The 24,055-nt window shown below is 44.4% G+C and overlaps 1 protein-coding gene across 3 annotated transcripts in view; it reads left to right on the forward strand.

Annotated features, from left to right (window-relative positions):
- The window catches only part of LOC106744899 (carbonic anhydrase-related protein 10), a 159,410-nt gene that overhangs the window by 85,176 nt on the left and 50,179 nt on the right, over positions 1-24,055 (forward strand). For all 3 annotated transcript variants that reach the window (XM_014620035.1, XM_014620036.1, XM_014620037.1), the window contains exon 3: positions 20,027-20,163. In XM_014620035.1, the coding sequence (XP_014475521.1) occupies positions 20,027-20,163 (137 nt within the window). The remainder of the gene's footprint in view (positions 1-20,026; positions 20,164-24,055) is intronic.

Genomic DNA, 24,055 nt, shown 5'->3' on the forward strand with positions numbered 1-24,055 from the left:
TCGACAATTACGATCCATCCTCCGCGCCGCGATTAAACGGGAGAATTTTATCGTTCTTATTATGCGCCTCTCGTTATTATATACGTCCATCGAATAATAGTAACCGCGTCCGGGATATGAAGCCCGGGCGGATATATATCGTCCTGTGAGCGTTCGTCGCGCGATATCGACGATAAAAACGTATATATTTCGCCGACGTGCTTAATTAGCACTTCGCCGGTTAATATTCGGCCCCGTCGCGGTCCGGCCGGATTCGCGGGCGAACGTAAAGCCACCGGAAGGTGTTTCGACTTTTTGCCGCGGCGCCGAGTGACCCCAAGGATTATGTAGAAAAATATTGCTCGCACGGAGCTAGGTAGGTGAAGCTCGTTCGGTTCAGGGAAGCACGACGGAAGATAGTTGACACTGGTGAAAGAAGGAGAGAGAGAGAGAGAGAGAGTAGAGTGGCGGAAGGACCGCGCGCAGATTAAACGAAATTATTTAAATGCCGTAATTTAACATCCTGACTAGCGGCGGCCGGCCGGACGATGCCGCCGCTGCTTCGCAGGTGTTGAACATGCATGTATGCATAGAATATGTTTCCGGAAAACCGGCTCTGCTCCGTTCTGTACCCGGTTGGTCCGTCGGTCGGCCGGCCGGCTGGCTGGCTGGCTGGAGTGCGTGCATACATTACTAGATGCCCCGACGTACCCAGCCGGGAGAGGACGAGTACGCGACGCGTTGTATTTTCCAACAAACGAGCGCGGGAACTCGCACCCTCGCGCGTTTTCGTTATGCAGTGCGCGTCCGTTTATCGGAAGGCTTGCGTTTATCCGCGCGTTTCGCCCTCCCTTCGCCCGCTCTCGCGTTCAGCCCCTCCCGCTCCTTATGCGTGCGGCTGTAATTGAACGGGAAATTAATCGCATTCGCTTTCAACGATAACAGAGCGCGCGTTCTCCGTTCGATCAGAGCGCTCCGCTCGCACTTTCGGATTCGTTTCGTCGCATTTTTCCGCGCCGAGGGAACGGATAATTCGCCCGCTATACGATGATGTACAAGGTGTCCCGGACGGGAATAAACTTCGTGAGAGCGTGGCACGGATTGAGGTGAACAGAAAAGTTCCCTACCAATTTGCGAACGATGCGCAAAATTTCGAGTTATTATCAAAAAGATCGGTGAAAGTAATATGGTAAAAATCGTCACAAAATTCTGTGAAACCGGACCACATTGGGATTATAACGGAAATTGTGATATGTGTTGTGATTTTTAGTAATATATCTCACTGTACACATCGTTAAGAATGACAATATACGTAATAATTTTAGTCATAATTCCGGTATGGTCCATCATTAAAACATTTTATTGTAATTTTTACTACAATATTTTCCCCGTGTCTAGAGACTTCTTTAATTAATAATTCAAAAATTTACGTGCTATTTACAAAATGGTACGGAACTTTTTTGTCCAAAGTGGCCTGATTTACAGTATATGAAAATAAGAAAGCTTATGTTCTACTCCCTTACGAAGTTCGTCTCTGTTGGTCTGGCACACCCTGTGTATGTTATTTAGACTTTAAAAAGCGAGCGTTCTTTCGGCGATCTACGCGATTGGCGTCGCGCCAGGCAGGCTTCAAGTTGAATCAGATCGAAATCTAAGTGCGTTAGTGCCCGTGGCCCAATGGTCGATGCTCTTTCCGAATTCTCGCTGCGTAAAAGTTCGGACTCGCGAAATAATAGCGACGGAGATGGCGATAGCTCGCGGAAACCGGTAATAAAGTACGTTTTATAGCGTTTTAGAGCGTGAAAGATTACGACGAGTTCTCTCGTATAAGGTTCGCTTGCGCGAACCTGCGGCGCGAGGATTCAGGTCGCTGCGTAAATCCATGCGCGATCGATTCGGCCCGCCGATTCGAATTCAAGCGTTAATGAGCAAAAGCCTTACGAATGATTGTATGATTTATTCAGCCACCGATACGGATAGAGTATACATTGCAATCAACCGATACGTTATTGTTACTGTCGTTGGTGAAACTTCGTACCGACAGTCGAAATGTTATATTTGAGTAGATATCACTCACGCACAGACTCTGTGTGCGAGAAAAGTATGGAATTCGGAACTATAGTAGCATAATTAAAAAATTATCATCAAGAAAACAAGAATAGAAGAAAATCATCAAGAAATCAAGATATATATATATATATAGACGTAGTGTGACGTAATGTTTAAAGGGATTATAAATATATAATTGGGACCAAAATTGACTATAAAATGTAATGAAATTATAGTTAATCCAACTGTTTTTTTTTTGTTTTCTCTCTTAATACGTGCATGTGTGTGTATGTGTGCGATCTTTCCGCGGACACAAAATCGCTCTGCTTGAAGGAAGGTGCCATGAAGGAGAAAAGAAAAGACGAGATTTTTCGTACGAGATCCTCGCGCGCCGCGATGCATCGTGAATATTCTACGAGGACGTGTCGCGCGGAAGAACGTTAATAAATATTTTTACACGTACTCACATTCGAGAGGCTGTAGGCGGTAACGACACCAGTGGTGGAATTACGCTCTGGGAAAAAAGGGTTCGCTCGCGAACGGTCACGCGACAGGTGCTACACCGCTGATTGCGAAGTTTCTCCCCCTCCCTCCTCCATCCCTTCTCCCCGAGCCCTCGGTGTTCATACACACAACGTGGATATTCAAATGAAGCCTCCGCGACCATCACGTTTTTCGAGGAATTACTTGCAATATCACTGATACGAGCAATAAAATTACGAGGCCGCGCGAGGTGGGAGAAAAAGAGCGCTCGAGGGCCCGTTTTTCCTCGATGAGATTGCCGGCTGTAACTAAATGTCCTTTGCTGCGAGCTGCAATCACGCGCATAAATCCACGCGCGCGATCGTAAATTGTAAACCGTGTGTAGGAGCTAGTCGATATCGGCAAGTAATAAATAAATATGTCCTAGTGGCACAGATGCAAACTAATAAATCCGCCGTGTGTCTCCAAGTTAACCGGCGAATTTCAATCGATCGCACGACCCGTCGTAATGAAGTCGTCGTCGCACCTCGAAGCTCGTCGCCGTCGTCTGACGCAGATACAAAACAGGCAGCTGCGTTGTTCGCACGATGCTTAGCGTAAAAGCTTCGATTAAACTTATATGAAGTAGCTCGCAGTCTCGTTCCGGGATACCTGCGAACGCGAATTAGCCGTCTAATCTCGGATGAAGAAACGGCAACTTCGAAATCGATCGCGTCAGAACGCCGGTGCAACTTTACGCGCGCGGGCGATCACGGAGAAAGTACTTCCGCTCCGTAAAGATTGCCCCGAGGGAGCGAGATTAACTTGACACTTTTTGTCCCCCGTAGAGACCCCCGTTTTCACGCTGTAAAATTAGTTATACAACAAGAACATTCTTCTCCGTGAAGATGACGAACGTGCCGAAGAAGTCAGCCGAATTAACGAAATCATTTGCGAGCATAGCAGTTCGATTGATTGGTTCAAATCGACCGTAAAGTGTTCTGTGAGTAGAGATGTGAAAAACTGGGCGACTTCTGAGGCATTTTTCAGGTACTGAGAATCCAAAGATAGAATTAAAATATTTGGGGAGCCGATGCTATCATTAAGGATGTTACTTATGTTACGAAGAAACGGAAGGTTCGATATAATCCGTCTGTCACTTGATTCGACGGAATAACGACGAAGGGGATATCTTTTCGGGAAGAGAGTTCTCCGTTCTCTCCTCTTCTCTCCTCTTCGGGTGTCTCGCAAGTCGCACACGCGCCGGCAAAATTGCCCGACCGCTTTTACGATTCGGTGTTCGCGCGGCGCCGTATCATACGTGTTGCTCGCTGTTCAGGATCGGAACGCATTACTGGGCTACACAGGAGCAATTGCCTTAGTTAATTAACGAATTTACAACTGCGACAGAGCGGTCGTGCGGCAAATCGGTATGTTCTATGTACGGCGGCCCGGCGCGGTAGCGTGCGAATGCGAGTCGGGCGATATCGTTATCCGCGCGTGTTACGTGTGTAGTAAGCTTCGGGAGCTTTGGCCGGTTTGTTCGGTTGTACACCGTGCGGCGGGCGTTGCGAATTACGGTGCGAACGCTACTGATTGTGTCTCTCCCCCTCCTCGGCCGCCCCCCATCTGCCGCTCTCTGTACGTATATGTATACGTATGTGCGTTCTTTTATTTTATTTCGAAAGAATCCATCGCGTCGACACGCGTAACGCGGCGCTTTCGAAATTGTTACCTCGCGGGCGGAACTGTATATAGCGATATTTACGCGTCGCGTTGATTAGCGTTCGTGTATATATGGATGCAGGCTTGCGAATTTTCGCCTGCGCGATGACAAATTACCGAAACTGTAAATGTCGTTACGCCTGTAACGGCGAATGGCGATCCGTTCCGTTCTACGCCGCATGTCGGAAAATTGCAGACATATTACGTCGGAGAGATGATATTTGCGAATTTAATATGGGAATTATTTGTACCGGCCGACGGAATCATTTCTGCCGCGTCGAAAGGCGTCTGTTTTTAGTTGAAGGGAAATATAGTTTTCTCTCTCTCTCTTTTTATATATAAAGAACTACTACCTTTCGAGTAATATTTACTTGATAAATGTAGGAATATATTTTGTGCATATTTTGATACTATTATCAAGAAAATATTTTTTGCTCAAGATAACCATTACTTACTTAAAAGAAGAAAAATAAACTGAGTAATTGTTTCTTTCTTTTCGCAATAATATTTTTCTCTGTACAATATTGAGAATATCCAAATTTATATTTAGAAAATATTTTAGCCGGGCAGAAAAATCTAGATTTAAAACCACCAAGTTTCTTCAATGGAAAAGAAATATTACAGAATTCTAGTAAATATTCTTCCAAATTTAGAATCGTTTTATATTTATATTTAATATTTCCTTTGCAAATTAAGATATTACCGCGTTCAACCAAGTATTTACAATAAACTATTAAAATATATTTAAATTGACAACAATCTTATTTGATTTAAGAGGCTGAGAAACAAATAATTACGTTCACTTGATTGTAGCACTTTTTTCTTTTCCGTGTACCGAAATTATCGTAGTTTGAAAAATGTCGCGTCGGGTTTTCATTTTCGCGTCCCGGCTGATGTTTGAGCGTGTTAGCCGGCATTCTATCGCGGTGCATTCTCGTTAAGATTTTCAAGTTAACTGGATTTTTTCGAGGGATTACTCGTAATGGTGGGTTGCGCGGCTGCGAAAGCTGATGAAATTTTCAGCCGCTCGAACACCTGATCTGCCGTAGCAGTTGTGCCGATGAGGGAAACTCTCTCCCGTATTTTAGCTCGATGCATTTTGAATAAGCTCGTAGTCTCCGTGGACTACAAGTGGTCCATTAGCTTAAGTGAAATATAGATGAGTTTTGACTTTAAAAATAACGAGAAGACAATTACAGTAATTAGTAGCCCTGTGTTTATTTCCGAGAATAGATTTACCGCGGGGTAGGTTACAGTGTAATGGGTATGTATACACGGGGTGCTTGTGAAAGGGATCGCCGTGCTTCGAATCAGCTCGTTCTCGCGAGAATTCGCGAGAAAACAGTCGGTACGAATACGGTTTACGGTGCGAAAACTCTTCCTCTCTGCGTTATCACACACTCTCGGAAGCTTATTCGTCGTATTTAATTCCTGCTAATTATTACTCGTCGTTATTAAACGCCGGCACCACGCTCTGAAATGCGATTGTTAACCGAAAACAGCGTCTCGCCAGTCGATATTCCCGTGAGGCTTAACAATTCATCGAGTTTCATTCAGCTACGAATCATCGATAGAATTTCCGCAATCGTCGCAATCGTCGAGCTATTCTTCTAATAATAATATAGTAATTCGAAGCGTCGCGGAACAAATTGCGCCCGCAAATTGACGTGGACATCGAACCCGGCGGGGGTAGCTTTTAAAATCAATAACGTGGCTTTTTAATATCTCGTCGCGCGTGACAAAATATTTCACGCGGATATTTCAAATACTTTAATCGCGCCGGGATTTACGCGCCGTAAATTTCGCGAACGATGTGAAATTTAATTCATTTGCCCCGTGCCCAGTGCATTTTTCATTCTCCAGACTAAACTTGTTTCCCACCCCCTCCCTGTTCCATCCCCCCTTCCCTTCCACCTCCACGGCTCGCAGCTCCGCCGGACATTAAACCGGTTGCCATTACGGAACACCAAATATCGAATGTATATACAAGGCGCGTTTGTGTATGTACGGGTATAATACGGCGGCGTTATATTGAAATTAAATGTAATTGTTACGTACGTGCGCGTTAGAGGATGTGTACGTACGAATGGGTACGCGACACGCGGCGGCCACGTCGTTTGCGCTGGACGTGACGTTAAAACAGCATTACATTACACGGTATTATATCCGTTCTGTGTTATCATCCTGAAATCCTTCTGAGCCCTTTTAACGAGCGAAGTTGCGAAACTCGGCGAAACGCAGAGCCCGACTGTGCGAAAAAGTGCGATTGCACCGCGACACACGCGCGAAACTAACGACAGCGCCGGCAATGGCGCGGCGGTGTTATGCATCGACAATTAACTTTCCTGATCTCCCGGTGGTATCCTCGCGGGGCATTTAGCAGGCCGAAATGCAGTTATCAGCTGCTCGGAAGCTGTTGTTTCACGCGTGTGTCGCGCGCGTGTCGTATATATCAGAGGCGGACTCGAGAGCGCTCGTCTCGCTTTAGCGCTGATCTCGCCCAAGTTATACCGCTTGTAATCACGCGATATTCGCCGTTAATGAATTTATCGTTGGCGACGCTGAAGCGCCGCTTCTCCGCGACTATGTTGCGTCGCGCTACTGTCATTATGGAACGAGCGACCCAAGAATCGAGAGGCAAGCCGATCTCTTTAGCCTCGTCGAATCTTCAATCGCGCGTGTTAATCCGTGGCCAGTGATAAATATATGTGTCAGCGTATTGAAGAATTTAAAAACTTCTGCAAAATTCATACATCACCTTTGTTGAGCTCTCATTTTAAAGAAGGAGGATAAAACCAATTGCGAAAAAATCGGCGCGCCTGAGGATTGCACCCTCTGGCTGCACACCCTTTCAAAAAGTACCGAAATCGAAGAAAAGAAGAAAACTTCTTTCTTAATATTTCTGTAAGTCTTTTTTTATCGTCTTTTTCATACAAACTATAAGAGTAATTTGATCGCTAGAATTAAGAACGTGATATCGGAGACCGTTTTCGTACCTGCGTTACTCGAAAATAGCGCTAACTTCGATTTTAATTATCTCAGCTTCGGTATGGCCGATCTTTATCTAATTTTACACGTGTATAAATCCTATTTTGTTTAATACGCTGTTAAAGTTTGAAAAGAAGTTCCCGAGAGAATAAATTTACGGGCCGACTATTTTCGCAACGCGACAACGGAGAAGGAAAGGGAACGTCGTTTCATCGTCGTGAGCAATTGATGTCCATCTCGAGATCTATTTCGTGTGTCTCGCGATATTTAAATTCGATCTTTCATCACACCTTTGTCCGGTGTGTTCAAGTTCTTTCGATGCAAAAAATTAAGCGCTCAGCGTTTGGGGATCAACAGCTTGATGGCGCCGATCGACGTCGTTGAGGCGGCACGACAACAGAATGACGCGAGTCGAATCTCGAAAAGAGCAGTGACAAAGAGAGCGAGAGAGCAGCGAGCGCGCAGCTGAACGGTCCGTTGACGTGTCCCGACGTCGTTAACTTCGGCCGTGATATCTCTCCGTAGTCCGCCACTTTTCAACGTCAGTGGTTCCCTCATCGATCCGCTGCTTCACGCACCCTGCGCATCCCTTTGGCTACAAATTTACCTGCGGCACGCCACTGCGTCCACCATGCCGCAACGCGCGCGCGAAAGAAGACCACCGTCGGCGTCCCGTGGCTTTGAAAAAGCATTTTCCCTCCGGCCGAACCCGGCGATGCATCGTGACCTCCCCCCCTCTCTTTCTCTCTCTTTGCTATTGGCCGTTGGCCGTTATCGACGAGACCTCGATTTTAGAGGACGGACGGTGGAATCGGAAATAGAGGACGCCCGTCTGCATGCACATACGAGATGTTTTGGTTCTCCCGTACATCTCGTCTAGCTATTTTCGATCGGAACAGATTCCTCGTTAATGGCCGAACGGGTCATTTCTCCGTTAGCGCTTGAAATATCTTCTCGCAATTGACCCTCTGATTAAAGTTCTACCGGAGCGATATGTATTGTCATTTGCTCGCGGAGTTCCTTTAATCCGCGATTGGTCGAAAAATCCAATCCGTGTACGAGGGCGTTGTGGGAAGACAGAAATGGCGTTAGCACGCTGAACCATCAGGCCGGGGATGATTGTAGGGCGATTTTGGACGAACAAGGCGCGAAGTCCAATTAAGATGTTTTTCAACGGTCGGGCTTTGGCCCGCAGACATCGGCGTATCTAGGCACCGCGTCGTCCACGGCCTACCGCGCGCGCGCGCGAGAGAGAGAGAGAGAGCTGAATTCATATGCATACATGAATACATTTCGCTGTTCCCCAATCAACCTATCCGTGCTCGCCCGAGCCGTGGAGCTGTTATTGTCCACGGGCCGCTGCCGACAGCGCATGGGGCATTTTTTCGGAGGTATCCACGTGCTAATGAAGAACTTCCCCTGTCTCAGTATCCTCGCGTCAGGATCTTGAGAGATGGACGCGACGCGCCTGTGGATCATTCAGTAGGATTCTTACGCACGATACTTTTCGTCGGAGCCTCTCGATAGTTGAATACTATATGTAAAACGTCAATTTCTCTTCGGAAAAGTGGAGTAACTTTTCCCGCTTTTCTTTATGGTTTCGTTTGACACGAGAGAGAGAGAGAGAGAGAGAGAGAGAGAGGCGTTGTCTTCGATAGTATCGTTATTCGGTAAGTGGTCCGATTCGATTTGTAAAGGACGTAACGCGACGCGACGACGTTGATTAATTATACAACGGCAATTAATTTGGAACTGATGCGACAGCTTTAACGACGTCGAATCCGGAACGAAGACCCCTGATGGGACGATGTCATAATCCACGGACAATAAGTCGTGAATTCTTAATATTTGATCCCTACAGTCTGCCGTTGCCTTCATTAATCACGGTGGGTGTAAATATCGTTTTAAAGTGACGATCCACTTTCGCCAGCCAAGGGTAATTGTAAAACCGCGTCCACGTAAATCGAGCCGTATTTACTTCGTATTTCTACTCGCACTTCTAATATAATGATATCGCACAGGAAATCGACTGTCGAATCAGCTGCGATCGGTGCGAAATTAAAATTCAACGAGACTACGAATATACCGCGAAGATAATTCCGAGCGATAATTTCACGATTCATTCTATACTCGGCATTCTATAAAAATAGAAAGGATATTATAGATAGCGACTTATTTTTTATCAGACGCGTATCTCGAAGACCACTTCGTTCGAGCAGTCTACGGTGCGAGTGCCCTCTTACCGTTTGTGAGAAAAAAAGACCGCGGGAAGTGGGTCAAAGGGGTTACGCCCAGCAGAAGGAATAATAAGGGACTAATTCTTTCCGATTCTTACACAAACTCACACACCTCTCGGATGAAACTCCTTGAGGAAGTGCGAAGTCCCGGGACGCGTGTAAATCTCGCCGAAATACACCGTCGTCCGCTTCGTCCGAAAATCCTTTCGTTGATACATACACATTCGAAAACGCGAAATTTAGAGCGACCCCTTAAAGAGCCGCCTGGCCGTGTGTTGGAATGAACTTTCATCTCGCTCTTATTGCCCGCTAATAATTCCCGGCTCGCCTTTTGACAGCCCCGGTTACGATACACAGGCGACTTAACGATCGCGAGACGTCGCCGGCGGCGCTATGACGAAAATAAAATCAAGCGTCCTTCCGCAACTCGCGCGCAACTTATGAAGGACCTCCGGCACCATTATACTCCTTATATCAACGGCCTTCACCGGCTTCACGACAAAACTCGGGCGCCCGATGGTCGGTCGCGACACTTTTCATGTTCTCACAGCAGTCGATAAATCTTCCTCCCGTTCGGCGGAAACGAGAGTTTCCCGACGAGAGTCGAGAACCCGCCAGCAGTCCTCCACAATATATTTTTTACAGCGTGCTGGAAGAATTTTCACTGTTTTCGCCGGCGAGGCTCTTTTTCACTTCGCCCCAGCGGTGTAAGCATCGACGAGTCCGATTGAAAAGCCGTGTTACGCCGGCAACTTAACGGAATTCTTACGTAAACTTCTCGTGGAAGTCAATCGTTTATTTGGCCGAGTTCTGACCGCGGCTGTCCACGCTAAAATCGTCAAATCGTGTCCGTGGAAGTTGTGTAATTTTTCATGACAACGACGGTTCGTACTGCGCGCGCATCCAACAGTTGGATCTCGATAATGATGCAAATTTTAAACAGAGCAGGCAGGCCGACGCTCCGTCTCTTTGTTGGAGATTCTCTCTAAAGTGCAATCTCTAAAGTGTATTATCACTGAGAAGCAGTCAATAGTCACTAATGATCATAATTATAAATGCAGAACTGCAAGTCAGTAAAATTTCGCTGCAGAAGACTGTTAGTATCAGTAAATGTTTTCATCGGAGAAATCTGACCGCAGAAACAATGAAATAGATATTATTTATTACTTCTCTTTTTTATCATCTTAATCCTACTTTCAAGATATTGTCGGTGATTTTACTTGAGATATTCTTAATCGTGTTTGATTGATTTAATTTATATCGTATTTGAAAAAGCACGCTGATGGGTCTCCTGATGGGTCTCGAATTCGAAACCTCTAGCTCTTGAGTCTACTACCATACGAACTACGCCAAATACAACGTATAGTTGAACGCACATACAACATGTACATATTTCTGCTGCGGGACGCGTAACAGCGATTTACAATGAATTTTTCATTGGCCAAAATCGGTAAAGTGCCCGCATAAAATAATTTCCGGGTCCTGGTCGGAATCAATCCCGATTTTCCAAAAAAACCGATGGATTCTGATTTGGAAATTTATAAAAGTTCGTATTAAAGGTATAACGTTTTAAAAATGTGATTCTAAATAATGAAATCCAGACAGATTCTATTTTCTCTGACCATTTATTCAAAATTTTCTTTTCTTCTATTTTATATTTATGTTGAACAGAATGTCTGAAAAGTTCTAAATATTAACGCACGTTTTACAAGTACTTAAAAAGTATATATACTTAAGCTGTTTTTAATTATCTTGCTCAATCTTGCTCTTTTTGCAATACATTATAAATATCTTGAATAAAATAATATATATTATATTTTTACTTTGAACAGAAAACTGTAACATTACATTAAACATTTAACACGCCTTGCAATTATTTACAATTATATACAAGAAACATTAATTCCTGAATCTTAAGTATTCATATTTTTGTAAAACGCACGTAAACATCTCAAATCATTTCCAATATTTCGTCCAACATAAACACATAAAATAAGAAAGAATCTGAAACAAAAAACAAAAAAAACCAACTAAATAAAATTGCGACTCTAAATGGAAAAGATTACATTTGCTTTGTCCAACATTTTTCTAAAGTTTTCTTATAATTAGGATAAGAATGGAATTCCTAATTAGTATCGCAATATGTTACACTTATTTGATAAATTTCAATAATCTGATCAGAATGTATGCCATACTTGAGAATATTTAGGAAATGTCCATATCAGGTATTAGACAAAAGAGTTAAGTGGAAGAGTTTCCATTATAAAAATTAGTGAATACTCATCGATTATCGGTAGAATGCTGTTTTGCTGAATCAATTAGTAACATTTTCATTGATTCAACTTAAGAAAATATTACGCCGGAGAAAGTGCTATTCTCGTTGACACGGATCGGCACGGATTCCGAGTCCGCTTTAGCGCCAAGTACGAACGCACAATTTATCAGAATAGTCCGCTGTATATTCAGTAGCAGCCGGGGTCTTTGCTGACGCGTAAATATATATGCTAATGAATACCATGCAAATAACCGTTCTCCTACTTCCCCTCAACTTTTCTCTCCGAGGCGCGCCATTAACACAGTTTTCACAAGCATTTGGTTTTCAGATCTTATGCGCCTGTACCTACCATTGTTACGCCGCACTAAGCGGCCTGCCAGTTTGTACGTCATGATTTTTCGTGAAATTTAAATGTCGCAATGAAACACGCGCGGCTCTCTTACTCTCGTTTACGTTTCGCCGCGCTCGAGCTACGCACTCAGCGTTTCAACTCTGCGTTATTCGCCGAAATTCTTCTATATACAACTCTCCGCGATGCAATCTTCAGGAACAAAAGGGAGAAACGAGAGTGGGAAGCAATTCACCTTATTTTCGAGCACACGCTAATATTCCGCTTCCTCTCTCTCTCTCACGAAGAGTAATTGCGCGCGTTAACTAAATACATTGCGTCAAGTACCTTATTCCATCCGATACTTTCGAGATCCGCAGAGTTCTCTTTCGCGTCTTCGTTAAATACGAGAAACCCTATCGCAATAATTCGATCTCCTCACGCCTTGCGGAAACCATTAAAACGCGCGGTCCGATCCGATCCCGGCATTTTTCAAACACTCTAGCCGTCGATTAATTGTTTTTATCGAAGGAGCCCATCCCACGGGGGCTAATCCACCCTTGATTAATCCCCCTGCCGTCCTCGGGCCGCGCGCTGCTTCTTATCGGGAAAAATCTGACGACGGGGGAAGAAACGAGTCAAGTCGACTCGGCTCGCGTGGCGGAAAAAGAAAATCCGGCCAAGACGGGGTTGGATGGAAGGAGTTAAGGGGGACAAAAAATTCCCGACAATTATTCGCGGCGCCCCGTCAGCCTATAATTAGATCGGTTAACGAGAATAGAGACGCTGGAGACGAGGCACTTCTCTCTCCGGGCTCTCTCTTATTTTTTTCCATCCGTCCTCCGCCAATGTCTCTCATTAGGAATTATTAGCTACCGCCGGCGCGGAGCTTCTGCGAGAGAAGCGGACAGGTGGATAATTAAAACAGCTGTTTAAGGGCCACGGCCGCGCGATGACGGCGCGGCGACCCCATGGCGGAGGGTCGGAAAATACCGCTTAAGTGAGGATCGTGAGCGCGACGGTGCGGGTTGTCGAGCTTCTCGAGGGTCGGGAGGATGCAAGAGAGAGAGAGAGAGAGAAAGGGGGAAGTGAGAGAAGGAGGAGGAACGAGGGGGAGAGCGGGCGGGCTACGTTGGCTTCCACACTTAATCACTTTTGCTAATTGCAGAATGATTGCTCCGCGCTTGAAGTTTCAATAATGGGGTTGTTACACCCCCGTCCTCGCTGCAGGACCGCCTTCGTAGACGGTTATATACCAGGGGCCACCGGGGGTGCCCGTGCCTGTTCATACCCCCTTCATCTTCTCCTCCCGCCACGGTTCCGCCTCGCTGTCGTCTTGCCTCCTCCTCGGGTTCCGCGTGATGAATGCTATAATAGCCTACCTGCCTTCGGGTGATAAGAAAGTAATCGTTCCATCTGCCCACCGTTATTTCATTATCCCCCTCCCCTGCGGGTTGTTTCGCGAGTAGCCACCCTCATCCGTTGCACCGGCTTCTTAAAGCAAGCTCACTGCTTAATGACGTTTGAGCCCGATGAACGACCTCGGATAATTATGCAATTACGCGCGAAAATAAAACACGCGGCGAAATCGTATTATACGTTAGATGGAGTACCTCACAATTATATCTGAGAGGATTTAACTGGCTAATGGAAGTGACGGAAACAAATAAGAAACTCAATAGGCATTGGTGGTCGAGGTAATCGAAGTGTTCAGATGTTTGTTATGTAAGCTATATTTTTTGCGCAATTTCAGTTACTGTGAAGTGACGGATATCTCACGGAATTCAAAGCGTCACCTTCTGTAATTACATTTGTCTATATTTCGATAATAACGTTTTCTGAACTCATTTATCGCTCGTGCTTATCGATTGCAAAACGATCACGAATTCATCGTTCTTTATCATTTGTCGCATTTTATTCGCTGATAATAACTCCTCGGTATTTTGCGTATAAACTCGCGACGAACGGTACCGTTACAAGCGAGAAAAAATCCATCGTGTAGGGAATTTTCCGACCGAATTCTGCAGTTGTCCTCTGAACTTCCGATGAAAGAGTAACAAAGACGCGCGCGGGATCACTTATCAAAATGGTTGCTTTCCTTTCACGTCTCTACATCGATTCGTTCGTGAATTACGTGGCTTTTCCGAATTTCGACTTGCGTGGGAGTGGGAACAAGGCCGCGTCGCGTAAATAACGATATGTGTTGGGAACCGGATCTGCTATCGTTTCTATGAAGCGCCCCATTCAGCAGGTGCCATTGACTCCACTTCCACAAATACTTAACCGGCCCGATATAATTGTCGATAGATATATTTCTAAGAGCCGTAGCGATTCGAAGACTATCGGAAAGCTGAAACCATTGCGCTTTCGATAAATATGGCCTTTTTGAGACTCGTCTCGAAAGAGAGAATATGTAGTAATATCAGATTATTACGATGGAATATATTGGTTTTACTACGGTTAGGAAGGAAACGAATTTGTGGTCGAAATTGGAAAGTTCCGGTTTGGAGTTGGTTATTTTAAACGACATCAATTTTCAATGTTTAACGAATTTAAAGTTAAACCGAAAAAAAGAAGGGAATGATAATGAAGGTTCTCTTTTATGATTTTAAAAGCTTGGAAAGAAAGACGGTTTTTTCTCATTTTTTCCGCGTATTTCTGCGATTTCTATCCTAAGGATAGAAAAATTCGTTTAGAAAAATTTATGTACGTTTGGTTAAAATTTGCCACATTTACTTTTTTCTGTCAAGAAGAAGAAACTAAAAAATCTGCCGTAAAATTGAAAAGAACCGGATTTTTTCCGAGCTTTCAAGACTATACTTTCTTCAGATTTTGAATCCTTGGAAGTGAATGTAATTTCTCGTTTCACGAAATTGTACAAAAACTGTATCGAAAGATTTGCTATATCGAACCTTCTCTATTTCTAACCAATGACATAGATTGCGATTTTACGATTCTACATGCTTATTATGAAGGAATATATTATATATTTTCAGAGATTTAACATTTTTCTCGATAACGTATGCAGTTTTGCGTTAATGTACGATTACGCAGCGGACTCTGTATATTGTTGTATTGACCGATATGTTATTATTATCCACCAGACATGTGTTTTATTAGCTGAAACCGGTTCAATGCGTAACAAGAGTCGCCTTCACCATCTAATTATGAAACTTATTCGATCGTCTCGAAATTTTTCCCCGGAACAAAGGGAATGATTGAATCGAGAACCTTGCTAGTTGTTCGTAAATTATGTTGAAATTAATTGAAACGGCTCTCTTTCTCTCGACGTTTCGTGCGAGTGAAATATTGAATAAACTTAGCCGGGCCAGCAAAACAATACAATCGAATGTGTGTGATCGACTCTAATTGGATCTCGTGGCTTTAAATTGGTCCGTTCTCGGACCGATACAACGTAGCCATACTCGCGAAGAACAATGGGCTTAATTTAATAGAATACGGTCCGATGTGGTCAGGTCTGATCGTCCACTGGTGCGAATCGATTTAAACGCCGCCCATGTAACTATAATCCAATAGTACATTACACATCCGCTACATGAAACGTACGGATGCGTTCTATGGGCTGATAATTTGCTGTCACACGTAATATATATCGCACTTAATAAAATGCACTACAAAACTGATATCGTGTATCTCATAACGGTATCTTGCGAAATAATTTGCCGCTAACACGTTTCATCCTGTCGTGTAGTAGGAATTGTAACAATTTTATCACAACATTTTTCTAAAAAAAAAAAGGAGAGTGGATAAGGGAGAGGAAGAGAGAGAGAGAGAGAGAGAGAGAGAGAGAAATGGGCGAGCGAAAATATTGGCCGCAAAAAGCCGGTCTAGTTGCCGCGGTGAAAAGATTCATTTCTATGTCGTTTACGCCTTCCTGTTAGATTGGCGTGAGAGGTTTGTCGTTTTTAGATTAAGTTTTAAACAGAGTTACCAATTCAATTTTTTTTTTTTTTAAAGTGGTTGGAAAAAACTTCTCTCTCCCTTTTCCTCTTTCTGCAGATGGAAAAGTGGACGCGGGTGTCGGCGCGGTGACCGTTTCGATTAATAACAATTACTTCGGAATTGTGTGATTCAACAAATACGACGAACTTCGCGCACCGACCTGGCGCAACGTCTCTTCAAAATATCCCGTCACTGTTCGTGCGGCCGGTCGATGCAATTTGCTCGTTGGTACCAATTTTATCAATCTCAAGCGGGATCTCAAACACTGTAATTTGCTAGAACGCGTTAATGCTCAGCGGTATCCGTGGCAGAGGGATTTAGGCGAATTCTCATTAAGTTTACGGGTTAATAAGTTAAATATTTTACGGCGTTATTTAGCATAAAATGCCTACGAGTGGCGTGAATGTAACCGCGGCTTTGACGATTCTTACCTGTCACGGAATGTGTTTTGTTACAGCGCGCAGATTACGTACGGCCGTTTATGCCCGTCGGGCACGCTATTACGCTGAGAGACGACGTAGGAAGTAAACCCCGGCGAAATAGTCGCGAGTGCCGTCGCGGTCGCGTGCCCGCACGCATAATCGGATGGTGTGTGTTTGAGGACTTTAATCGAATAAATCGCGAGAGTACTTGGTAACGCTGATAAGTAGATACGCAAAGCCCATATCGCGCTAGTCGATAGCCTAGGTACGATAACCGAGGAAATATGACGGGGGTATTGCGGAAGGGGTGAAATCGCGAAGGGACGCGCGGGCAACGCCGAGAATGTTGCACGACGAATCGACCGAGAGATGAGGAAAGGGGAAAACCGGAGGAAAGCAAAAGAAGAACACGTTTACATGCCTCGCCGCATGCGTCGTTTAATAAACTCTTGCGTGGCCGGCGCAATGGCGTGCCCGGTTTCCCGCGGACATAAATTTCACCTCGAAGGAAAGCGAGGTTGGCGAAGTGTGCGAAGTGTGTATGCGCCGCGGGATCGTGCAGTAGCAATAGACTCTCTCTCTTTCTCTTTCGCGTTAAGAAATCAAGCGCGCGGCTCCCTCTCTCTTCAGGCCACATTTAGTTCACCCATGGGGCGAGTTGTGAAGAGCGTGCGGGGGAATGTGTAACAACTTGACCAGAGGATAAATCAAAAAATAATACCCCCGCGTCATATCAAGCCATTTTTCAACGCCGGCGCCGGCCAATTGAGATTTATGGGGCGCGAGTTTACGGTGACTGTTACATTGAAATCACAGGGTGGCGACGAGCCGACGAAGGGCCGACGCACTTTTCGAAAGTGTAGAGATTAAAATCAATTTGCGCGCGCACACATGTTTTCACGCTCTCCGTCCGCTCTTCTCTCGGTAACGCCGAACACACCAATCTTATGTACGCGTCAGCATACTAGGATTAAGTTAACGAGGGGGCGTAAGTTTCATTCGATAATGTGTCACGTACGGACAGCTCGCGTGATGAACGAGATAGAGGTCGAAAGGGGGAGAGAGAGAGAGAGAGAAAGGATCGTGGAGAACGGGAGGGACCGAATGAAAGAAAAAAAGGGAAAAAATACCGGAAAATAACGGTGGCTTGACGCGCGTACCGGCGCAGAAATGCTAATTACAACGGGGCTAATTGCATCGCCATTGCGACACTAAAGTGTCGACGTGTCACCTCCGTCATACACGTGTGCATGCTGCCCGTCCGGAGAATTGCCCACCGCTGAGCCAATATATACGTTTATCAGAGCCGTAAGTTTTGATTATGCTCGCGTGCCGAGATGTCATTACGTGACATCCCTCGTGCCCCTCTAGGTAGACCGTCAACGTTAACACGTGAAGCACATCTTGAAACACATCGCGCACCTGTTTCACTGTGGACGCGCGCGTATGTGTGTACCGGGGTGCTCTAAAATCTGCCAGATTATTTATGAAGCTTGATTTTAGTCAAGCATACTGACAACTGTGTTCTGTTTTTATGAGAGAGGTGGACGAAAAGGGACAAAGCTCGATAGGAAGAGAGAGAAAGAAGTTTAATATTTGCTTATTACTTAGAGCAAGTTTATTTGTTATTTTAACTCTTTAATTAATAAAATTTACGTGTTATTTGCAAAATGTTGCAGGACATTTTCAGTTATTAATTAAAAAAGCCTCTATACATGACCATTCTCAATAATAAATAATTCGAAATTTGGCGTGTTGTTTGCAAAACGATAGTCGACTTTTTTGTCCACTTCAATCTGTTCTACGTTCTCACGAAGTTTGTCCATGTTGATCTGGGATATTCTGTATATATATTAAATATATATTTGATATAATTATTTAATTCAATATATTTAATATAATTATTAGATTGATTATGAGAAACGATGGATTTAATTATTATATTAAACCGATGGAAACGTGCCGTTCTTCTCCTCCGCGTGTTTCTTACGCTACAGGCACAGAAGTGAAAACGAACGAACTTTTCGATCAATCATTATCTGTCGTCGAATTACTTTGGAAAGCTAGATATTAATGTTGTCAGCGGGAGATATTACGGTATCGCATTCGCTGTAATTCCATGATTATCTCGTTTAATTGCACATCAATCACAAATGATCCGTGTGACATCTTTCTTCTATAAATGAACCAGTCAACGTGCTGTTAAACGCAACGCGAATCGATATTCTTCGGACAGATGATATGCCTCTTATGGAGCACCGATATGAACACTTCTATGTATGTATGTATGTATGTATGTTTATATATATATATGTATGTGTATGTGTGGGTATCGTCATGTCGGCAAATTCCGACCAGCGCGTCGCTTACGTGAGAGTGTTATTTATACGACTAATAATTTATTATCCGCTCTTGTAATGCGAGCGAGCCGTTGGCCCCGTGAGAGTCGTCGACGGCGGTTTTGCGAAAAGGACGTGGAGAGGGCGGAACGAGAACGAGAAGTTCTCCGGGCCCGAGAAGATTTCAGGGCGCGAGGAAAGTCTGTTTGTTATCCCTCGTGAGAACGACGAGTGGATTAAGAGGATGACTTATAACTTTTGTTAGAGTTATAGCGTATGGAGTGATAAATTGAGCCGCGCCGGACGGGATACCGAATATAAGTCGTGCGAGTGGATAGCGAATAAAAGCAACGCTCATCGCTCTCGATAAGATCGCTGTGAGAGATCACGATGAATTAGCGGCGTAAATATAAATTACACCCGGAACGTTGTGTACGGCGCAGCCGTGCCCCGTTCGTGCTGCCTCGCGAGTTCAGATTTGCGACGAAGGATTCGTTAAGCCGAGCTTTCTCGGGGTATCGATCCTCGCGCCGGCGACGTGAAGAAAGTTAAATTTCTCAGAGGAGTGCCGGAAAACGCGAACGTCGGTCGGTCCCTAAGACGAAAGTATCGGAGGAGGTTCGGAAGAGGAAAGGAAACACAGGGGGAGGGGAGACGGGGGTTGCGTCGGTCCCTGGCGTACGAACGGTGAAACGAGTTCAAAATCCCTTTTACCGGGCGAAACTTGACACGAACCGGACAAGGGGCGGCGGGAGGACGGGGCGGACCGGCCGCGCGACCAGCCGGAAAAGTTGGAATTATAAAAATTTCAGATTTCTGAGCGGTTGACACGTGACACGACGATTCATACACAAACAGAGAAAATAAGAATCTCATCCCCCGGGAATTCGCGTGACCGAGTTTCCCCGGCTCCACTTCCGCGTTTCCCGGATACCCGGAGATACGATACAAGAGTGCGAAATTTCCGGGTAAAATAACGCCATCCAGCGGGCTTCGCCGGATGTATGCGTTCGCATATATATATTCCCGAAGTGACCGGTATTTTCCGAAAACATTTGTAATAATCACATTCTCGTTACCAGCTGTTGTTCTCTCCGGAACCGTCGGGCGCGAAAAATTTTCACGAATTACCAGGGACAAGTTCCCGCAATTGAAAAACCAATTTCCAAATCGCTGGGAAATCCGTACTGAAAAAAAAAGAAGAAAAAATACCGAATGGAGATCGCGTTGAAATAAATTTGCATTGTATTTGATTGCAGGACCTTCGTTTTGGGGTCTGATAAATCCGCAGTGGTCCCTGTGCAGCAAAGGAAGACGGCAGAGCCCCATCAACATCGAGCCGGACAAGTTGCTCTTCGATCGTCACTTGAGACCGGTGCACGTCGACAAGCACAAGGTAATCTATCTAGTCTTTCAGTCCACAGAATCGCGCTGTAATTCGTGGGCATCCGTCGCCGTCCTGCGGGACACGCGAGCGCCCAAGAAAATCGAAACTCAGTAAAGCGGGAGCTAATTTAAAATTTCATATTTGGGAATTTGATCGAACTCTTTCCAAGTGAGTCCATTCTCGCGGAGAAAGAGTCATCTCGGATTTGTGAGGAAATCAAACTTAAGCGTTCGCACGACATAATGGCTGAAAACGCTTCTTAAATCACGTCATCTTGGCGATATCGTGATTTTATTAGATAATAGCATAACGTAACAGAGAGAGAGAGAGAGAGAGAGATTTGACTAATTTATCGAAATAAATTCAGAGAAACTGCATTCTCCCAAACTCGTCATTTAACGCGGTTTTTCTCGTATATCTGGCAAATTAAAATTTAACGCGGTAACATGCCGGCGTCATCTCGTGTATCATCGCACGTTCGAGCATAATTTCGGAAAGGGTAGCGCGCGCGAAGAAGTAAATCCCGAAGTTCAGTTCCGCGTCCCGTGTGCACGTCCACTTCAAATGAAGACGAAAGAGTCGTCTGATGGACGCTCGTTAGTCAAGCGGAGCACATACCGGATGTCTCCCGGCGGGATGATTAAATTGCTCGAGTTTTTGCGCGGGGACAGGTAATGAGAGAGAATCTCATTGATATTAACGATTTGAAAACGCGCTCACTCATTACGACCATTACGCATTGTTTGCGCCGGATACGTTCGATTGTTGACTATTACGTGTAATTACGCGTCGTACGCTATTACGCGATATCGCAGTTGCTTTTATCGCAAGATCGATACATAAAGAGAGCCGAGCTTTATAATTAAATCATATCAGGACAAAATTATAACAATGTGGTGATTATTTTAATTATTCGAGGCTGGATGCACATTATTTCGGGTAAAATGAAGTACAAATGGTGTCGCGCGCGGCTGAAAAAGTAAATGCAGCTGACTTTAATGAAATTTCATAATTGTATGGTGTAACTCGATTCACGTGCCGGATAAATATATGATTCTGTTTAACGTTAAATGCAACAGCAGTTCTCGCCCTGTGTAATTTTGTTGCCTTCATTGTAATATGCTAACTGAAATTTCGCGTTCGTCCCTATTCTATTCTTACTTCGCGAAATGGCAGCGAAAATTACACGCGAGTACGCCACTTGCAATTCTTTTTATGACGTTTCCGCGCAATTTGAATAACATTACGAATATACAGGAAGCAGCATCTTCTGATTTTCATAAAAATTACACGCACAGCAGTCGCGGGGAGCCCTGCGTGGGACGAATAGTTATGGGCTCGATAAGGTTTTCCATCGGATGATTAAGACCGACATTTCATTAACATCTGAGCTAAGTTAAAATTAGAATGTCAGGAATGATTCATTTTGCACGAGACAACTTTCGGAAAGCAAGAATAAAATCAGGTTGGTTACCGTAAAAGTATTCCCAGAGCTGTCGCGTGATAGTAATGGATTTGGAATTCACCAGCGAGACTGCTCCACTTTCCCGCTGTCCATTTTTCACTGGCCGAGTTCGTTGATTCGATAATAAAGCCATTAATTACGAAGCCACCTATTTAACGCTGATTTCCGCTCCATCAGTGACGATGCCTCGAAGCCTCCGGAAGCGCTAATTTTCCATTAAGAAAACATTTATTCAGTAGCCTATCGTGCTTCCAGCTCGTTCGCGCGCGGCCGTTCGACAACGGCGGCTGTGACTTTTAATCATTCTTGAATAAAATATACTCCTGACAATTTACGCGAACCTTTTATATTATTTCGTGCAAATTTACGGACTATGCATACATCAATATTTGCTTCATTATATTACACGGAATGTCGCGGAATTGATGGAAAATAAAAATACGGAGTCACTTCTTGTGTAACTCGAGTAATCCACTTTTCCCGTGTAAAAATGTCGACGAGAGTTTTATACGAGTTTTCGAATTTTAATATTCGTGTGATCTTGGTAATTAAATTTTAAATTACTCACGCTAATGAGACAATAATTCACGAGAGATTTTTCACTATGCAGATCGTAACATTTCAGAAATCGCGAGAGAACTGTAATTTTAATAGGAGAGAACGCAAAAATGTTGTATTAACATTATATAATGTTATAAACATTTTATATAACACGTTATATATAATATAAAATAACGTGGGAATTTTTAAATAGTAATATAAAACAATATACTCACATTTTTGTTACCATTAATTTTTTATCAGGGGTAATAATATTATTCTTGCAAGTATGTTCGTTGTTTCGAATTTTCACATCTGCATTTACAAGGGTAACTCATGCATGCAATATGAGCGAATTGAAGAATATATCGAGGAGTTGAAAGCCGTTTATAAATGCATGAATGAAAAGTTTCGGATGAACTTTCGATATAAAAGTACGAACTTTCGATGTTCAATAGAAGAACTTGCAACGTTGCTCGATTCACATCTCTATTTACATTCTCAATGACACGTTTTTTCCTCTCATGACATAACTGAATTCGAATTTTACGGAAAAGATCGAGAAAAATGTCACAACGAATATATATAATCAGAGCGTGGGGAAATATAATGGGAGCGAGAGACAAGGAGTCACTATTTGCGCGACGAACGCGGATTACCTAAATATAATACGGGCTATGAAAATTCGTGTCTTTCGGAATCGTTCGAATCGGAAACATATTTTATGAACTATATAACACATGACGTAATTTTATTTGATCAAACACATCTTTCGAATGAAACCTGATTTCCCTTCCCAGCCATTTTCTACCCAGATTTTCGCGTCGTATTCGGATATCTATGAATGGCTCTATTGATGCCGGTGTGATGTCCGCTGAAAATACAACACTAATAGACAATAAATCTTCAACAGATTGTTTTGCTATTCACATGGTAACTGTCAGATATTGCTGTGACAGCATGAAATTTGCCGTGACGGAAAATTATTTTTACCTCTGTCAGTCTCTCAAAATTCCTGCTAATAATTTAGTCAGTTTTATTCATTTGCGCTTTCGGTATCTACCGTATTATCGTGCCGCACGTCACAGTTTGTTCAATTCCGTCGGTCCGCTCGCTGCTTAACGTTCGTATACCGCGATATTTCTATCTTCGCGCCCGCGAAGCGGTTACGATCGCCTTTCTCCTCTCACATGTTCAATGCGCTACCTCCATTTTCCACGGAGCATGCACCGCTGGCGTGTCGCGGTCTCGGGGCGTTATTCCTCAGAAACGCGAACATGAAAAATGCTCCTGTACCGTGACAATGCCTCCTCTCGGATCGCATTCGATACGGGCACCATACGGATACGAGCCGCTGCATTTCGCCCCCTTTTCCACGCGGAAGAGACGCTGACCGAAACTCCCGCGCGGCGATATTGCCCGCGAAAGGATACAATAAATACGGCGCGATCGCGACGATAACTCTTTGTAGCAGATGCGAAAGACCGGAACAAGCTCAGGAGGAAGATATTATTACGTTGTCCGCGTCCCACCGGTGTGTGAACTCTTTATCGCGTACCGTCCCGCCTTTTCGGGCTCAAGTGAATCTCAAAGCGACCGTACGAATTAATGAACGCCGTATCGTCGCGATCGATCGTAATTACAACCCCGAGAATCACCCTCGCGGGAGTAACGACTCGCGGAGGAGGCCGGGTTGAAAATGACCGGGGAGAATCAGGGGTTTTACTCGAAAGGCGTGTTTCTACGGCGGCATTACGGCGGCCGTCGCATCCACGGCCGCTACCCTGACACATTGTGGAACAATCTATAGACGTTTCCGCGGACGAACTAGCCACACGAACGACCTCGGAGAAAAGAGAAGAGGGGGGGGGGGAGACAGACGGACAAACGGACAGA

Source organism: Dinoponera quadriceps, unplaced genomic scaffold, assembly GCF_001313825.1.
Source record: "Dinoponera quadriceps isolate SergipeBrazil2010 unplaced genomic scaffold, ASM131382v1 scaffold1308, whole genome shotgun sequence".
Classification (NCBI taxonomy): Eukaryota; Metazoa; Arthropoda; class Insecta; order Hymenoptera; family Formicidae; genus Dinoponera; species Dinoponera quadriceps.